The sequence below is a fragment of the Delphinus delphis genome, chromosome 17, assembly GCF_949987515.2.
Source record: "Delphinus delphis chromosome 17, mDelDel1.2, whole genome shotgun sequence".
In the NCBI taxonomy this organism is placed as follows: domain Eukaryota; kingdom Metazoa; phylum Chordata; class Mammalia; order Artiodactyla; family Delphinidae; genus Delphinus; species Delphinus delphis.
Genome location: NC_082699.1, coordinates 4800134 through 4819694, shown reverse-complemented (window position 1 = coordinate 4819694; position 19561 = coordinate 4800134). Strand labels below are relative to the sequence as shown.

Below are 19561 nucleotides of genomic sequence, written 5' to 3'. Positions count from 1 at the left end.
CAAAAGCAGTGATGCTTCTGAGAAAACTGACAGAAATCGGCCGGAGCCCTTATTTCTCCTGCTGTCGCCCCCAGGAGGGACTCTGGCTCCAGAGCCGCACACTCACCCATCCAGACTTCCCCGAACTGCCCGGCGCCGAGCTTCTTCACCAGCTTAATGGATTCCCGGGGGATCTCCCAGGCATCTTTGTCCCACGGCTTCTGTGGTTTGGGACTAATGCACGCCTTCTCCAATCTTCTGCACAAGCCATCTGACTGCTCTAATTTGAAAGAGAAAATAAACGTGGAAAAAGTCACCCCTTGTATTTTACCAGTATCTATAGGGGAATTTGGACTATGAGTCTTATCATTTTCAACTTGCCAAGGTCTACGAACCTAAAATGCGTATAGGGTTATCTTCTACGTAATCATGACTTTTGAAATTCTTAAATGAAAGACAATTTAAGACAGACTTGATTTTATTCATTAGTAATGCTAACCTATAAAAATAAAAACAACAAAATGAACAGATAAACAAAGGCTGACATGTTGTCACACTTAATAGAATATAATTTTAATTACAGAGCCCATGTAAGCTCTCCAGGGCACAATGGCGGGAACTTGGTCACGTCACCATGGGGACCCAGTGCCAGAACAAGCCCTCAACACATGTGCCAGATGGATAAATGGATGGGGGTAACAGAGAGGGAAGGAGCACTCCACAAAGTCTGGGGTACTTGCTCTCTCCATATTTTGGGACCTCAGCAAATTTTATGTGTAATCCCTTGGAGCAGGTTGAAGAAATAAGCAGTAACAAGAGTTACCCACTACAACTGGCCTCCAACACACAGTCGTGGGTTCAGCTTAGCCAGGCTGTAGAGCAGATTGGCGACAGAGGACCACTGACAGGCCACTTCTAAATATTTTGGTGTTATTGTTATTTCTGTTTTCTTTTACCAAGAGTAATACATACTCGTGGTATGTACTTTACACACACATAGACATGTATACACTAGGACACAGTTCTACAAATTTGCATTCCTATTCCAGATATTTAAAGATGCGTTGTAAAAATATGTACTATGCGAAAATAATATCCATTTTTCTCTTTGCAATTCTGGAATGTTAACTGTTAAACAGCACAAACTAGGTGGGAAGGACTAGGATAATTATTCACAAAGATCAAATCTGACTTTGAATGTGTACTTATAGATTAATTTAGAACCAATTATAGAACATCATCCTCCAACTTTATCCAAAAGAAATATGATACATAAAACATTTTATTCAACATAGTATTGGAAGTCCTAGCCACAGCAATCAGACAAGAAAAAGAAATAAAATGACTCCAAATTGAAAAGGAAGTAAAACTGTCACTGTTTGCAGATGACATGATAGTATACATAGAAAATCCTAAAGATGCGACTAGAAAACTACTAGAGTTCATCAATGAACTCAATAAAGTTTCAGGATACAAAAAAATTTACTATAAATGTTTGATACCATATATTTATCATAATAGATGTATCTTTTCTTGTCTGACCTTGCATTTTCACTTACTTTGGTAATGCTTAATCATGTCACTGATACAAGGAAAAGTAATTCGTGGGGAGATGTAATAACCCCCATTGTCCAGGCTTCTGATTTTGTAGTGCTTAATAACGTCACCATGCACGGGGTCATAATCTCTGACAGACAGAGAGTAACTTCCTGTGGGGGAAGAAGTACAAGCAAAGGTTACACTTACATTTTGTAAGTAAGATTGGCATTATGGGGGAGGGGAGGATTGGGAGTTTGGGATTAGCAGATGCAAACTAGTATGTATAGGATGGATAAACAACAAGGTCCTACTGTAGAGCACAGGGAACTATATTCCATATCCTGTGATAAACCATAATGGAAAAGAATATGAGAAAGAATATATATATGTATAATGGAATCACTTTGCTGTATAGCAGAAATTAACATAACATTGTAAATCAACTATACTTCAATAAAATATTTTTAAAAGGTTGGTATTATACACACCGTGGACACATTTTGCCATAAAAATATGCAAAATATAAATTGCACATGTATATAGTGCATAATTTTAAAGTCTTATAAAAAATCTACTTGACAAACAAAGCTAGTGTTCTGTTTGCTGTGAAGCTTACCAACACACTTTTTCTTCTTTGTGATGGGTTTTTTTAAAAATTATTTTGCTGAATTGAAAAGTTATTTTGATTTTCTTTCTCTTAAAATTTCAAGTTTTATACTAAATAATAATTTAAGAGGCTCAGTAAACATAAAGCATGGTAAAAAAAATAACCATAATTATGTCTGCTTTTATGTTACTTTTAGTAGCAAAACTAATAATTTGAGCTTGTTATTTGTTATCAAACTATAAAACTTTCACTACCAGAACATAGTACAGGCATATCTCAGAGATATTGTGGGCTCAGTTCCAAACCACCTCAAGAAAGCAAATACCCCAACAAAGTAAATCACACAAACGTTTTGGTTTCCCAGTGCATTAAAGACGTTATGTTTACACTGTACTGTAGTCTATTAAGTGTTCAATAGCATAAGTTTAAAAAAACAACATATATACTTTAATTAAAAAACACTTTATTGCTAAAAATTGCTAACCATCATCTGATCCTTCAGTGAGTCATAACAGTAACATCAAAGATCACTGATCACAGATCACTCATAACAAATATAATAATAAAGAAAAAGCGTGAAATACTGCAAGAATTACCAAAATGTGACCTAGAGACACATTTGCTCATGAAGTGAGCAAATTCTCTTGGAAAAACGACACCAATAGACTTGGTCGATGCAGGGTTACCACAAACCTTCAGTTTGTAAAAAACTGCAGTATTTGCAAAGCGCAATACAGGGAAGCCAATAAAACGAGGTCTGCCAGTAATTGACTTTTTTTCCAAAAAAATTCTTTGTTTTTTTTCAGGATTCTACAATCGTTTCTAAGAATGATTTCCTAAACAGTGTTTTATAAGAGGCCTTATGTCACTTCCTACCTTTTAATGTTTCACTTTCTCTGATAAGAAAAGCTCCAGCGCTGTTCCCTGGTGCCAGAAGCTGCCTTTCTGCATCTTTCCTCGTTATATCCTTGAAAAACCACCTGAAAAGACATATTAACATTTCATGGGTGTTTTAATCCCGGGAAGGAAAAAGACGAAAATAAACAAGAAACCCAGAGCCACAAACAGAACTGTCCCAGACGACATGGGAAAGGACTCACTCTTCCGTTTCCAAGGTGTTGACTTTGGCTACATAGTTGCTGGGGATGAAGCCTTCTCTCTTTGTCAAAAGGGATTTAGCTTTCCACCATTCTCCATGCCTGGAATAGAAACACACATCCAAAAGGGTTTGTTTTCAATGACTCAAGAACTACAAGAGCAATTGTCTTAATGTGTCTGTCTTGCAGAGTGAGGGAGGGTGGGAAGACCCCTGGAAACCCAGAATCCAGGGAGAAAGTTCATACTTCTTGCTAAAACATAAATACATTTAGTGATGGAAGCAAAAGAAAACAGTCTCACGACTGAAGTGTGGGTCGCTGTGCTCAGAGCTGCCAAACGGGGGTTGGTGAAAATGGTTCCCATCTTGCAGAAACAAAAAGTTCACATCTAAGAAACGCTTTAGGGTCCTTACAGAAATGGAAGTCAAGGGAATAAAGGGCCATAGTTCCTATGACATAAACTCCTTTGTTAAAACATCTCATTTCCATAGACACAAGCCATGGGAAAAAGAAATAGAAAACCATAAAATAATCCCAAGCAGCTGCAGGCCTCGTCACCACACTCTCATCTTCTGTGAGAGGCGTGGAGCTGGGGAAGGGGCTGGGGAGGGAGGAATGGACGGGTCCCTGTGAGAGCCTCAACTATGTTCCCCATCAGATTCCCACACCCAGACGGGACCCTCGTCTGCAAGACGTGAAGGACAATTACAGCTGCCACTAGGCTGCGGTCCACTACATGCCTGTGCCGTGTTTATATATATGTACACACATAACCTTCACATCAACCCCATGACAGAGGTATTGCTGTTCCCGGTTCATAAGCGAAGACACTAAGGTGTAGAGCTGAAGTGACTCGTCAAGGTCACACAGCTATCAGGTGGCAGGGCCAGGATCTGGCTCAAGTTCACACTCGGCCAGGAACTGACAGCTGCTCTCAGCCACTCAACACCATAAACTTAACCAGGGTCTCCCGCCTGCAACCAACCAAGGGTGTCCCAGTTGGCAGGCCAAGGTGACACCATATGAAAGATTTCTAGGATTCTTGGAGCTCATTATTCCCAGCACAGTGCTGAGCCCTGTGGTCTGAGCAGGGCCACAGGTGTGTGAGTCAGCCTGGAGGGGTCAAGCATCTTCAAAGAAACGCTAAATGCTGAGTGGGGACTCTCCCGGGACGACCACTGCTTCAGCACCACGCCCTGAAGAGTCACACCCAGTTGGACCCATACACCCAGTCTTAATGTGAGTAAAATAACGAAATAAAAATGGTAAGGGGCTTCCCTGTTGGTGCAGTGGTTGAGAATCCACCTGCCCATGCAGGGGACACGGGTTCGAGCCCTGTTCCGGGAAGATCCCACATGCCGTGGAGCAACTAAGCCCGTGTGCCACAACTACTGAGTGCACGTGCCACAACTACTGAAGCCCGCGTGCCTAGAGCCCGTGCTCCACAACAAGAGAAGCCACCGCAATGAGAAGCCCGCGCACCGCAACGAAGAGTAGCCCCCGCTCACCGCAACTAGAGAAAGCCTGCACGCAGCAACGAAGACCCAACACAGCCAAGTAAGTAAATAAATAAGTAAAAATTTTTTAGAAATGGAATTAAAATAACATGCAAACTCCACATAGACCCGAACCTCTAAAGACAGCACTGATGGATAAGGAAAGAAAGGGAAAACCCTTGGGAAGTGCTCACAGCAAAGCCTAAGAGGAAAATCTCTCTAGCCCTGCTCCTTCGGGCAGCAAGGAGGCTGGGGGCCCCATGTCCACCCCAGAGGGGTGTCTGCTGCATTGTGCTGCTGGCGGCCAAGCCAGGGCAGCAGGCGGGGTGGGGGATGCCTGGGCGCACTTACTCCTCCAGGACTTTCATCTTCTCTCCTTTCTTGAAGGACAAGTCATCTGGGTGGATGCCGTCATAGGGGTACAACGCGACCACGATGTCTCCTTGCTCCTCTGGATCTGAAAATGAAGAATGCAGGCGAAGACCTTTGAGAATCCACAGCAGAAATGTTGTAACAAATTCACGTGTCATGGGGCACAAAGGATGCAGTGAGGCACTGAGAGACGGGCAGCTGGAATAAAGACCTGCTTCCTTCCTAGTGGGGCTCGGGGCCCACGCGGTCCATGGTCGGTCACATACTGCGCACACCGGTACAGTGTTTGTTATCTCAAATCACATAGACCTACGACCACAATAACTTCCAACTCTAGGTTTACGAAATGATACACCCATGCTCATAGCAGAGTTATTTACAAAAGCTAAAAGGAGGAAACAATCCAAACACACTGTGATGAATGGATAAACAAAATGTGGTCTATACATACAACAGAATATTATTCAGCCTTAAAAAGGAGGAAAATTCTGACAGATGCCACAACATGGATGAACCTTGAAGACATGACGCTACGTGACAAAAGCCAGCCACTAAAGGACAGATACTGCTTGATCCCACTTAGGCGGGATTCCTGGAGTCGTCAAACTCATAGAGACAGAATGCAGAATGGTGACTACCAGACGCTGGGAGGAGGAGGGATGGGAGTTCCATGTTTGATGGGCACAGTTTCAGTTTGGGATGAAGGAAAGTTCTGGAAATGGATGGAGGTGATGGTTGCACAACAGTGTGAAGGTACTTAGTGCTACTGAACTGAACACTTTGATGGTTAAGATGATAAATTCTAGGCTATGTATATTTTTTCACAATAAAAAAAAATCAACAGAAACACCCAGGACAACTACTTTACAGAGGCTCTAACAGTAAAGAAACGTCCAAGATGCCGTGAAAACATACCTTTATTTTGAAACCTCTGTCCTGGTAAAAGCTGAGAGTCTGCCACCTACGAGAGAATATTTGTTAGAAACATACATTTTTATGTTTAGCTTTTGACACTTACATTCGTGTTGAATGTTGCATCATTTCCTAACAGAAGCGAATGGGGTTTAGATTTGTTAATTCATTAAGCCAGAAAGGAGCACCGACGAGCAGTGCTGTGGAGCTGCGTCCTGACCTCCGCAGCCCAGGGAACGGCTTTTCCTTCTCCAGCGGCCACGGGCCTGGCGGCAGGAAATGACCAGGGCTCTGGCCAGTGGCTGCGAGCTGCTGACCCAATCAGCACCCTCCCTCTGATTTGGTACCAGACCCCTAATATTATTGGGGGAGGCAATGTGCTCAGCTAAATGGTGATGCTTTCTGATTCTCTAGCATTCTATGCAGATGCGGAAGGAGTTTATCTGCAAGCAGGTCGTGTGGGGCTTTGGGCCTGATTCTCGTATCCCCTGGCCCTCTTCTTTCTGCCTAGAAGAAGGTGACGAACGGGGGTCTCAGCAATATGGAAACCAGTCACCAGAGGCAGCAGAGAAAAAGATAGAGAGGGGCCCTGGGGGTCACCTGGGGCCCTGGTGACCTTGTGGAACGGCCACCGGCCCGGGACTGCGAATCTTCACAACTCCCAGACTTGTCTTAAAAACTGCAGTCAGGGCTCGGTCTCTAGCAGCTGAGAACAAGTGCTAACAGATCCAAGCTTCCTGTGGCCGACCCTGATTCTGTTATGGGGACAGATGGCATCCCTGTTATTGTAGTTGAGAGATGAATTATCAGGAAGGGTCTGGTGGCACAAAGCCCACCTCAATCACCTTTTAAATCAAATCCCTTTTTTGCTCAGTGACCGTGGGGAGGATGTGTAAAGATCTCTTGAGCCTCTTGTAGAGAAGGTACCGTCAGAGGCTTACACCCACAAATCATGTTTCTCCTTGATTAAAGTGATCTGGTGGAATGCGGACCAAAACAGTTTGTACTGAAACTTAAATTTCTGATGAAAGTCAGCCCATAATATCTCCGGGGGTGGGGGGCATTACGTTCTTCTGGTATCAGAAAATCTTGGGTCCATATTATCCTTCAATGTTGATTTCAAGAAGCTTTACACTGATTTTTAAACTCCTTTAGATGTGCAAAATTAGGATGCATGATCAACTTTCAATGAGTTATTAGAGGAAACAAGATGAGAAACGGATTAAATCATTTTGAAAGCAGCAAGCGATTTTCAAATATCAAAGAGTCCTTAATTGACAAATGTTTTAACACACTTTTTATGAGACAAAAACACGTGTATGGAGCTCATCTATCATCACTCTTTTTCTTTAAAATGTCTTTTCCTTAGAGTGTTGTTGAAGTTGCATCAGTTCAGCCTTGATGTCACACCACACCTCCTGCAATCAGTCCAGGGGTGGATTTTGGGCACGTCTGGCCGGAGCTGAGTGTTATCTATGGAATAAGGCCAACTGTCTGGTTCATAAACAAGGGCATCTGTAACCACAGAAGGCACAAGGAAGCGCTCCCGGTGTGTGGGACGGAACTGAGAGGCTTCAAACATGTTTACTACTTCTGCTTTCTAACTTAACTTTTAACCTCCTTTACTCTTAAGAAGAGGGAAAATGGTGCATAAGTTCATACTGTTTTCCTTTGCTTTTCTGAATACAGGACATCTTCTTTCATCACGTAAGAAAAATGGGGGTTTTAAAGCATGTAAAATCTATAGCACATGATACCAGAAAAAGCCAGATCCTTTTTATGAGAACTTTGAAGTCTATAATAAGAAAACTATTTGTGAGTCCAATTCCTGTATCATTTCACTGTCTATTGGTCATATTTCCATAGACTAGTTCCACATCTATACCTATTTATGTGATGTTTTTAAATATTACATTTATATATTTATGATCACTAAATTATTAAAGTTATCAATAATCTTATACCTTTTGAGTTTCTATATATAAAATTACAGTGTTAATGTATCTGTCTAGAAATATCAAGTATGGTAATTAATAGCATAATGTATTCACTCTTCATCTCCACTTCTTTTTTTTTTTTTTTTTTTGCGGTACGCGGGCCTCTCACTATCGCGGCCTCTCCGTTGCGGAGCACAGGCTCCGGACGCACAGGCTCAGCGGCCACGGCTCACGGGCCCAGCCGCTCCGCGGCATGTGAGATCCTCCCGGACCGGGGCACGAACCCGTGTCCCCTGCATCGGCAGGCGGACTCTCAACCACTGCGCCACCAGGGAAGCCCTCCACTTCTTTTTAAGAAGGCCAACAGTGACTGATCAATTTCAATGGTGACATGTGACTTTGGCACACGTCAACCTGCAGTATAATGGGGAATGAGGGGGAGAGGGCTGGCAGAGAGGGCGTGACAACAATAACATACTTCTGGAATGCCAAGGCATTCAGAAACATGTCAGATTAGAGAAACTATGAAAACTCTTAATGAAGGCATTTGGGCTCACATGGAATAAGCTACCTCCAGCTTAAATGCTGAGGAATTCCATAAAAACCAGGCAATGGGAGATATACATACATACATATAGTGAGTGAATAGATGGAGAGGATATAAAATCTGAAATAAAGTGCATTTAAGGTTGTAATTATCCAAAACTCTGTTCCTCTCTCCCTGAAATGCGGCCTTAGTCCTTCATTTGCCAAGCATTTCTCAGATGCATCAAACAGCACATCACTCATATAAAAATGTCGGTACAGACATCTGTGTGAGGCTAGAAGACAGAATTAGTTGTGCGTTTTTTAAAAAAACAGTCTTTTAATCCTTTGTAATAAGTCATGACAACTTCAGTGTTTGTACTATTTTGAATTAATTAAAGAACAACGAGATGGGATAAAGTATGATACACCAAAGGGCCTGTTTTGGCTTCTGACTTGAATCCAGCATTTCCTTCTAGTCTCACTACCTATCCTAAGTCACACCAGCTCAGATACATATCTTTATATATAAAGAGTGGGTCTTCACACCAGGGATAGGAAAGGTGATTATCTCCACACATAAGAAGGTGACCAAAGCCCCCTTTATTGTACATTAAGTGGCCCGGTTATCCTGAAAATATTTATAAGCTCTTTAAAGGATTAAGTTACAAAGCATATCAAAAATTATTGGAGGCCCAAGTAATTGACATGATTTCTTTTTTTTTTTTTTTTTTGCATGCACATGGTACAGATTTGGTGTTTAAGTTACGCAGCCATGCTTTGATCCTGCTGTGGGAATGCTCCCCTGAGACTATCTACTTACTGGCCTTTGCTGTTTATTGGACGTTGGATCTCTCACATAAATAGTTCGGTCAGTATTACGTACTGGTTGAGTCTTCAAATCTATTCCATCGTCTTTCAGATTGTCTTTCCTTTTTGATTTTATACATCCCATAGTTCCTGTTGGAATACAAAAGCCATGGCATTGTTTTACCATTCCAGAACTGGCTTCAAGACACCAAAATCTCTCCATTAACGAAGAGTTAAAAAAATACGCTTTTATTCGTCATTGCGGATGGTTTAACAAACTCAAAGGTGGATACTGTTCACAAACTGGCTGCTTGTTCATACATTTGTTCATTCATTCATTCAAAAACTATTTATTGAGCATCAGTTTTATGTCAGCAAGATATAATTCCTGCCCTAAAGACACTCATATTCTTGCGGCAAAGATGGGTGAATTAAAATTACAATACAATGTGGCAAGTCAATGACAGAGGCTGCACGGGACATAGGAAAAGACATTGCGCTCAGGCAAGAGGAAAAGGATGTGGGCAGGGAAGTGTCATGAAGGAAATGCTCTGTGAGTCAAAATGGGAGTGATGTCAGCCAGGCGGCAAAGTCAGTAAAGGGATTCCAGGAAAAAGGAACTTCACATGCAAAGTATTGGCCCTGAGATAACAAGGTCCCTTCAGGGAACTAGTTCAAGCTGACCCCTTAAGGGAACTAGTTCAAGTCGAGCCCTTCAGGGAGCTAGTTCAAGCTGACCCCTTAAGGGAACTAGTTCAGGTTGAGCCCTTCAGGGAACTAGTTCAAGCTGGCCCCTTCAGGGAACAAGGAGGGAAGTCCGGGAGTTGGGCTGGAGAGGGAGGCAAAGCTGAAGACAAATGTCGCGTGCAAGGTGAAGTGAGGGGACCTGGGGCTTCAGAGGCAAGCGTGAGTAAGAGGCAGAGGGCACAGAATCTGGCTCTAACCAAAAGCGGCTTGGGGCCTGGGGCAATGGAGGTGGGCTTCACCGAGACTGGAAATCATAGAGGAGGCACAGGTACGGAGAAAAGAGGCTTGCAGGAACACCCAAACCATCACATCCTGTACGCCTCTCGGTGAGACTAGTGAGCCTGGAAACCAGGAGAGATGTCCGAGCCAGAGGCACAAAAGGGTACCATCAGCAAGCCTAAGGCTTCAGGGAAGAATCCCGACAGGGGCGGGCGGGGGGGGGGGGGGGGGGGGGGGCTTGTGCGGGCAACCAGACAGGCAGAGCCACCCCTCTAAATGCTACACTCTTACTCGTCTATTCAGTTAACACTAGGATGTGTAGAGTGCCACCCAAAGCACTCTGGGGACTCCAAAGATGATTTTAAAACTGAAATCGGATATGAATATTGCCGTACAGTACAGCCTCATGGTCAAATTTATACACTGAAAACAAAACAAAATCTGTTATGAGCTCCATTAGAAGGTCTTAGAGGGCAGCGTTCCCAAACGTGAAGGCACACCAGAATCGTCGAGGCTCCCAGAACAGATTCCCTGGACACAGTCCAGGAAGTTCTCCTGGGCCCGGGGAGGGGGGCGAGGGGCGCGTGCTCCCCAGTGGTCTGTGCCATTCTGAAACACTGCCAAGGCGGACCCCTGCCTAGAACTTTAGAGGACGATAGACGGATGGTTCCGCGTGGGGAAGGCGGGCGGTGGGAATTCGGAATACCTCCTGTTGTACAGAGAAACCTCAGGGGCTCTTCTCTGAACTGTCATCCTCTCTGCATTGTCGCCCTAGCTCATCCTGCGTTTGGTCCTGCAGGCTTCCAGGAGGTCTGCGACCTTCACCTTGTTTATCATTTCATTGGTTGACGTAGGAAGCCTCTAAGGACAGTCACACCCCTTTCTGAAACTAGCGAGCTGTAGTTCCCAAAATAAAGGGGAAGCAAGTACTCCTCTGACTCAAAATAGGACAGTTTTTTGTTTTTTTTTCATTTGCTAAAGCTTCTGAAATGGAGATGGGTTTTCTAGTGGATCTGTAAATAAACAGGGGAGTTCTTTTCGGACCAGTCCCACCCTCATCCTCCAAAGAAGCTGTGTTTAAATCATCCGCATTAAAACGGTGATGCCTGAAAGAGGGAACTCGGTAGCGGAAAAGGCCACCCCGCGAGGACCCCCGATTGCGCCCCGAGCTGCGAGAGGAAGAGTCCGGCGGATCCCCGGGACGCACGCGCGCCCGGGCAGCCCGGCTTTCCCCGCGCCCGCTTTTCCACTCTCTTTTTTCCAGATCTGGACCCAAATGTTACCTCCCCAACAGGTCTTCCCAGCCACCCTACTGAAAAGGTCACCCCTCTGCCCACTCCTCACGCTTTACTGCCATGTGCCTGCTCAGAGCAGGTGCCCCGAGGATTCACGGAAGGAATGGAGGGACCAACAAGCACTCGGGGCTTCCAGCATGCTCATCCCAACCACTCCTGCTCAAGGTGGGCGAGGAAAAGGAAAGGAGACGCCCCCGCCCTGGCCGTTGTGTTTTTATTAGAGACAGAGGGACAGAGACCTCTAGCACTAACTTCTAGTTTATAGGAAACACAGAGGTTAGAGGAACAAAACGATCAGACAAATCCACGATGTGCCAGAAGCTGGGCGCCTCAAAAAGGACAGGGGAGGGCTTCCCTGGTGGCGCAGTGGTTGAGAGTCCGCCTGCCGATGCAGGGGACACGGGTTCGTGCCCCGGTCCGGGAAGATCCCACAGGCCGCGGAGCGGCTGGGCCCGTGAGCCATGGCACTGGGCCTGCGCGTCCGGAGCCTGTGCTCCGCAACGGGAAAGGCCACAACAGTGAGAGGCCCGCATACCGCAAAAAAAAAAAAAAAAAAGGACAAGGGAGGAGAAGGGGCGGAGCTCTATCTTGAATGAGCTCTGAATGAATGGGGGTGAGGGGGGAGGACACGTGGCTGGATCCTTGGGGAAACCTGAATACGTGTGAATGTGATCGTGGGCAACTGCGCGCTTTAAAGGCGTGATGACGGTACTGCGGTCACGCAGGAGAAGGTCCACATCAGAGGAGATGCGCGCAAGGCAGGTAGGGATGCAAGCTCAGGGTATCTGCAACTTCCAACACTTCCGCCAAAATGAAAAAGAGAAAGGGGGCCAGGGAAACAAGAGGAGGGGACAGATGTAGCAAAACAGTAAAAAAAAAAAAAAAAAAAATTAGTGAATCTAGGTGAGGGTATTCTTTCTTTTCTGTAGATTCGAAATTTTCAAACTAAAAAGTCGGATAAGGGAGAAAAATAGGAGGATGGTACGAACAACTTTATGAAAAAAATTTTTTTCCAAAATATTAGGAACCCCTGTAGTGTGTATGTGTGCGTGCACGCGTTTGCCTGTGAAGGCAGGAGATGAGATTAGAAAAGCGCCTTGTGGGTCTTCGTTACAGCGCGCAGAGCGAGGAATCGGTGACCCAGACCTCTGAAGGGGTGATGGCGATTGTCCGAGGGCCCGCTCCGTGGGAAGAAAGACGGAGAATGAAGATAAAAAGCAGGTGGATGTGTGAGGAGGTGATATAATCTGCAGATTATCGTTTATTTACGCTTATGTCATGATTTCCCCTCCCCCATCACATGGATAATTGAGAACCAGAAGTACGTACTGTAGAGGAAGACCCTAACCCACTAGCACTGAGCTTTGAGTTTGGGTCCCTGCAATTCAAACACTCCAGCAAAAAAGCTCAGAGAGCATCTTGCTGCGTCAGGGGATACACACCACCAGCTCACACCAGGTCCTCAATTCTTTTCACTGTACAAAGGTACCAGAAAAGCACAAAACACATGCACCCCCAACAAAAACTGAGAGCACAGTTATGTGTTTGCAGGTGACAGGAGCTACGCTTTACAATGATTCACACCTTAGTATTTTTCAATTGAACATTTGTAATTTTCTGAGCATCTCATTTAATCCTCGAAGAAACCCCATGACCCAGGTATTATTAACCCCACTTTACAGAGGAGTAAACTGAGCCTTGCAGAGATTAAATGGCTGGCCTAAAGTCATTGCACAAGTGAATGGTGGACTCACATAGTTTTAGCCTAAAGTCTGTGCTTTTTCTTTTTTTTTAATTACCATGTTGCCAAACAATGGCTATTTTGAAACAGGCATTTTATCTCCTTATTAATAATACTAAAGAGATTGTTGTTATAGCCTCTTCTTTCTCAAAAGGATCTGAAATGCTTTTACAAAAAGTGAGTTTAATAAACTGGAAACAGAGAACTCGAGGCAAGGAGCAGAGGAGGATGCAAATGCGGAAGCAGGTGGGCACCAGCTTTGCGGGGTAGCAGGCTTCCTGGCAGGAGGAACCAGAGGAAAGCCCGCATCATCGTGCTTACACCAGGGAAAGGGGAAGCAGACCTGCCTTACCAGACGGGGCGGCCCCGGCATGAAATTCTAAAGTCGTGTATGAGGGGCTTTACATAAAGTGCTGTGGACGATGTAGAGGACAACGTCTTCAATTTTTTTGTTTGTTTGTTTAACAGTAAATGAAGGCACATTTTACATGTGGAGACTTTGAGTTACTCATAATAACACCTGAGTGTCTGACATGCAAATACAACCCTGGGATGTTCACACATAAGCCCGAGTAGGTGATCTAGTGAGACAGAGACAGTGGGCAACCCTCTGTCACAAAGGGAATACGAACGAATGTTCATATCAGTCTTATTTATACTACAGAGACGAGGTGTCCATCAATAGGGGCGAGTCCATTAAATGAGACCAAACTGACATATTATGAGACTGAAGTGGGGTAAAAAGAGAGATTTGTATAATTTGGATGTTCTTGACCACCAATCATTATTGACTGAAAAAAAATCATATATATCAATCAATTTATATAACCAATCAGTATATACACATATATACGCACACACACATACCCATATATATTGAATGTCCACAGAAAAAAGCCTGAAAGGATACCCACTACTGTGTTGGTTGGGTTCTGAAGTCCACTGGTAAGGTGCACAATCGTATACAGAAATTTTCTCTTAAAAATTCCTAAGGAAGACACCACAATTTGCAAAATGTTTTGGAGTAAAGGACTGTGAAGTTGGATTGCTAAACTCAGATCCTGGGTCCCTCAATTATTAACTGTGTGAACCTGGGCAAGTGGCCTAACCTCTATGCTTCAGTTTCCTTCTGAAAAAATGGAGATAACTTCATCGAGCTCATTAGGTTGTTATGAGGATTAGATGAGTTAAATCAGTTAATATTTGTAAAGTGCTTAGAAGTATACTTAAAGCAGCACACAGTAAGAGCTAGATAGATCTTTGTTAACTACATAAATAAATGTGGTCCAAATGCCAGTCTTCCCTCCAACATTGGAAGAGAAACAATCCCATGATGAGAAGCACAAGGAAGCCCCACCTCACCCCAAACAGGGAACGGCAGAAGCACATCTCCCATCTCAGCCTCAGGCTGACACATGGGCCACTTGCATTTTCTCCCTCTGTGCCCCCTCCCCTCTTTGGGGCAAGGCACCCTATATGCCATGTTACTCCGCTGTCCACTTTTATAACATGATGACCTGAATGTGTGTATTACTCTGTCATTAAGGAAGAGGCGAAGGAATTGTGTAGTGAAAGAGGTTCCTGGATTTGTATAATATACATTTTGGGTAATGTTTTGTTATCCATCGTAAGTTTCACAAGTTTAAAAGATATTCCATCATGTCTATTTCAACCTGAAGTCCATACAAATTCACCTCCCTCTCGGCTATACAAAGATTTTTAAATCACCGATTTCTCATATTCTGAGAGCTTAAAGAAATCAAAAACAGGAAATTGGACGCCACTTCCCCTATAAAATCGAATCCACGTTTTAACAGCTATTTCACACAATCCTAGACCTTAAAATTTAAAAACAAAGGTACTAGACTATAACCCCCGAGAACCTAAATTTCTTGCCTTTGCAAAGTGCTACAAAAGAAAGTGTTTTTGTTTTTATTTTTATTACGACTCAAGCATTTTGTTTTTTGACGACTGATGCATTTTCTGCCTTTATCCTAGCAGCCAAAAAGAAATTTAAAACATTTTTTTTCCACTTCACTGCAACTTCCCAAGCTGAGTTCGTAAATTTGCATTGCGTTTTCCCAGCAGCAAGTGAATGACTCATCCACAGGCTCTGAAGTACCCATCCTGTCACTGCCCTTCTCTTGCCTGACCTTGCAACATCAAGCGGTCGTGTTCTGGAGTAACCAGAAACATCTCTAGGGTAGGAGACAGGCGGCGCGCGGGAAAAAAAGAGAAGGAGGTGGAATTGCTTGCTCTGAGCCTGGCACGGTGCATACCAGGATGCTACTCCGACAGATGGACCTGTGCCCGGTGATCAAAGGTCCCCGTTAAAGTGGACCTTGGCCCATCGGCCTTGAAGCTGCACTTCTATCCACCCAAGCCTCCTGCATGACTGTGGAGGGAGCTCATCCCCAAAAGAGTTTTCTGAGTTAGGGGGCCTAGAAAGAGACAGGAAGCCCCGAGGCCGTGGAGATGGGTGGTAACGATCCCCCAGACAAAAGTGGCCTTGAGCTTCCAAAGTAGGTTGAGTTGGTTCAAGGGTCGTTCACAGGGACTCGTCCTAAAACAGTTCTCATCCATGCAGTCTGCAACCAGTTGCATGACTCAAGAGATGTACTTCGCCCACCCAAAAAGAAACCCTTTAGACACCCTTTGATTGTTTTCCTTCTTACTTTACTTTCAAGGATGAGACTTTGGAGGCTTTTTTGGGGAAGCAAAGTCCACGGAGGAGTTGCGATGTTTCCTCCAAACTACTTATCAGAAAGGAAAGGGGTCAGAAAAGACTCACAGGTGTCCGTGGGAGGGCAGAAGAGGAGAGAGCGCCAGAATTAACTCCACGACCAATGCCATCAACTCCAACCTAAGTAGTTGTCTTTTTTTTTTGTCAATTTTCCTAAATTCCTTTTGCAAGAGATAGAATTGAAAAGGGTATAGCCAGACTCTCTTTACTTAGGCAACTAAGGTTTTTGTGTCTTATACACCATGGTAATCATTTTCATACATTCTTGATATTTTTCCTCAATAAAATCACCCAGAAAGCCATTGTCAACACAGTTGGAAAGCTGGTAACCCAGGTCCACCTGGCTCCAGAGCCTGGCTTTCTTTTTTTTTTTTTTTTAAGGAATTTTGCCTTTTTTTAAAAAATTTTATTTATTTATTTTTGGCTGTGTTGGGTCTTCGTTTCTGTGTGAGGGCTTTCTCCAGCTGCGGCGAGCAGGGGCCACTCTTCATCACGGTGTGCGGGCCTCTCACTATCGCGCCCTCTCTTGTTGCGGAGCACGGGCTCCAGAGGCGCGGAGCCTGGCTTTCTTACTTGACCAGCCTCTACTATAAAGTCCTCCCTAAGGTCTAAATACCTTACGAAACAAGAACACTGTCTTGGGGCAACTAAGTCAACGTCATTTCGGTACTTGGCAATCCCCAGCTCCCAGTTCTCCTTGAGGTTCCATACCAAGAGCAAGGCTTTGACCACTTGGCCCACAGAGCTGCTCCTGTGGCGTGAATTTCACCTCCAGTCTGTGACTAAGTTTGAGCCATCGGGCTCCCCCTTGAAGGAAGGGCGATGCGATTTAAAAGAAGTACTCTTGATTTACAAGAATGAGAAACAGGAGTCTGAAGAGGAGAGCACTGGAAAGACTAGGACTGGTATTGAATCAGTGTCCAAGGGGGCAGCCACCCCCCATCCACGTTTCTTTTTAACTGAGCATCTCTGGCTTTCTTGCTTCTATGTCATTTCTTTATTACTATTTTTTTTTTTTTTTTTTTTTTTTTTTTTGCGGTACGCGGGCCTCTCACTGTTGTGGCCTCTCCCGTTGCGGAGCACAGGCTCCGGACGCGCAGGCTCAGCGGCCATGGCTCACGGGCCCAGCCGCTCCGCGGCATGTGGGATCTTCCCGGACCGGGGCACGAACCCGCGTCCCCCGCATCAGCAGGCGGACTCTCAACCACTGCGCCACCAGGAAAGCCCTCTTTATTACTATTATTATTATTTAATTAATTTTTATTGGAGTATAGCTGGTTTACAATGTTGTGTTAGTTTCAGGGGTACAGCAAAGTGAATCAGTTCTTCATATACATATATCCACTCTTTTTTAAATTCTTTTCCCATATGGGTCGTCACAGAGTATTGAGTAGAGTTCCCTGTGCTCTACAGTAGGTCCTTATTAGCTGTCTGTTTTATATATAGTAGTGTGTATACGTCAATCCCAATCTCCCAGTTTTTCCCTCCCCCCTTACTCCCTGGTAACTGTAAGTTTGTTTTCTATGTAGGAAACATCCACTTTTCCTATTAAGAACCAGCTGGGTAAGGGGGTGGGGTGGGAAGTGGCTTTAAGACTATCTAGATGGTTCCAGGTCCCCTCCCTGCTTTGGGTCTCCCACACGGTGGAGCATGAAGGAAAGGAGGTGTCAAGACAAGCCTCCCCTCACTCAGCCTGTTGAAGGTTTGAAGGAGATCCAGGTGTTTCCGACCGTCCTAATGTGATCCATTTGCTTGGGGGGCGGGTGTCAGTGTAACATTCCCCCCAGTCAGCAGTGCCGGTCCTATTAGCAGGCACACCAAGAACATGGAAAGAATCTATGGCTTCTCTCTCCCCAAGTAACACAAGAGAAACCTGCATCTACCTACATCTTGGAAAGGAGCAGAAGAAATGTGAAGGACCAAGCTCTTCTCTTAAAGGAATAGAGTCGTGATGGAAAAGAGACTATTTAAAATGGAAAAGATCTGAACCCACTTGGCAAACTGAAGGCCATTGTTCCACCTGCTGCTACTCAGCACTGGAGAGAGAAGAGTCAGACAATGTGAAGCTTGCTTTCTTGCTTTCTTTGCACAGCTGAATTGTAACTGTAAGGTCTGCATGCCTGCTACACACAAGATGCAGTAGGTTCTGGAATTAGATAGTGGCGACGGTTGTACAACTCATGGACACACTGAAGACCACTCAATTGCACACCTTAAAAGGGTAAATTGACGGTATCTGAAGTGTATCAATAAAAAATTAATTTTAAAAAGTTCCCCCCCCAGCCGGAAATGAGAGATCCACTGCAGTATGGCTGATTTCTTCTTCATTAACTTTTCTTTATGCCTTTGTGATCAAAATCTGATACATTTTAATTTATCTCGTGTTTGCTGATGTCTTTATCTGGCTTGAAACCATTTCTTTATTATGTGCTTTAAGACACAGGCACGGCTGCAGGAAGAGCCAGGGGTTAGGAATGAACTATAACATGAATGTGCAGCATAAAAATGTAAAGCTAACCTGACACGAAGGTATTTTGAAATAATGATGCGTAAATACAGCAACTTGACTGCGTTTATGAGAACTTTAATAAACCAGTACAGTTTTAATCTATAAAACATACTATACTATAAAACATACTATACTATTTATATATAAAACATATATACTATACAGTATTAGTATAAGTCCAGAAAAGAAGTGCAAGACAACTCCAGAGATAGATGAGGTTCAAACACTTGGAGGTTTGGCATCCAGGACAGAGAAAGTGGAAGAGTAACTCAGCTCTTGCCTGGAAGAGAGAGTGGAGAGGTCACGAGAAGTGCAGGGAAGTTAGGAGCTGGGACACCTGACTGCTGGGTCCAGCCTGGACTGTCCTATAATGAGTGACAAAACCACTCCCGTCTCTGGCCTCTAACCTCCTCACCATGAAATGAAATTGCTGGGCCTGGCGGGAGAGAGTAAGTGACAGTCTTCACCTTGACAACACTTATCAAGGTCTTTAAAATGTATCCACTTCCCAACAAATCCTCACCTCCATAAATAAGTGATTTCTAAGAAAATGACTGGGCAGTTACACAAAGCTCTGTAGAAAAGGATTTTTATCGTGAGACTGTTTGTAATACCATCCAATTAGAAATAGACTTGCTTGACATGGAAGCGACCTAAATGTCCATCGACAGACAAATGGATAAAGAAGATGTGGTATGTGTAAACAATGGGCTACTACTCAGCCTTAAAAAAGAAGGAAATAATGTCACTTGCAGTATGGAGAGATGATCATACTAAGTGGAGTAAGACAGAGAAAGACAAATAGCATATGATATCACTTATATGTGGAATCTTAAAAAATGATACAAATGAACTTATTTACAAAACAGAAACAGACTCACAGATTTAGAATACAAACTTGTGGTCACCAAAGGGGAAAGGTTGGGAGAAGATAAATTAGGAGTTTGGAAGTAACATATACACACTACTATTTATAAAATAGATAACCAACAAGGACCTACTGTACAGCACAGGGAACTATACTCAGTATTTT

At 44.0% G+C, this 19561-nt stretch overlaps 1 protein-coding gene across 5 annotated transcripts in view; it reads right to left on the bottom strand.

Moving 5' to 3' along the window:
* LYN (LYN proto-oncogene, Src family tyrosine kinase) overlaps positions 1-19561 on the bottom strand; it is a 112288-nt gene that overhangs the window by 47402 nt on the left and 45325 nt on the right. For 3 of the 5 annotated variants that reach the window (XM_060035390.1, XM_060035394.1, XM_060035393.1), the window contains exons 2-8: positions 9288-9424; positions 6006-6051; positions 5070-5175; positions 3226-3324; positions 3002-3105; positions 1539-1688; positions 107-259 (exon numbers count right to left, since the gene is read on the bottom strand). In XM_060035390.1, coding sequence (XP_059891373.1) covers positions 107-259; positions 1539-1688; positions 3002-3105; positions 3226-3324; positions 5070-5175; positions 6006-6051; positions 9288-9424 — 795 coding nt within the window. Of the gene's footprint in view, positions 1-106; positions 260-1538; positions 1689-3001; positions 3106-3225; positions 3325-5069; positions 5176-6005; positions 6052-9287; positions 9565-19561 lie in introns of those variants that run through there. The other 2 variants (XM_060035391.1, XM_060035392.1) reach the window with 2 other exon arrangements.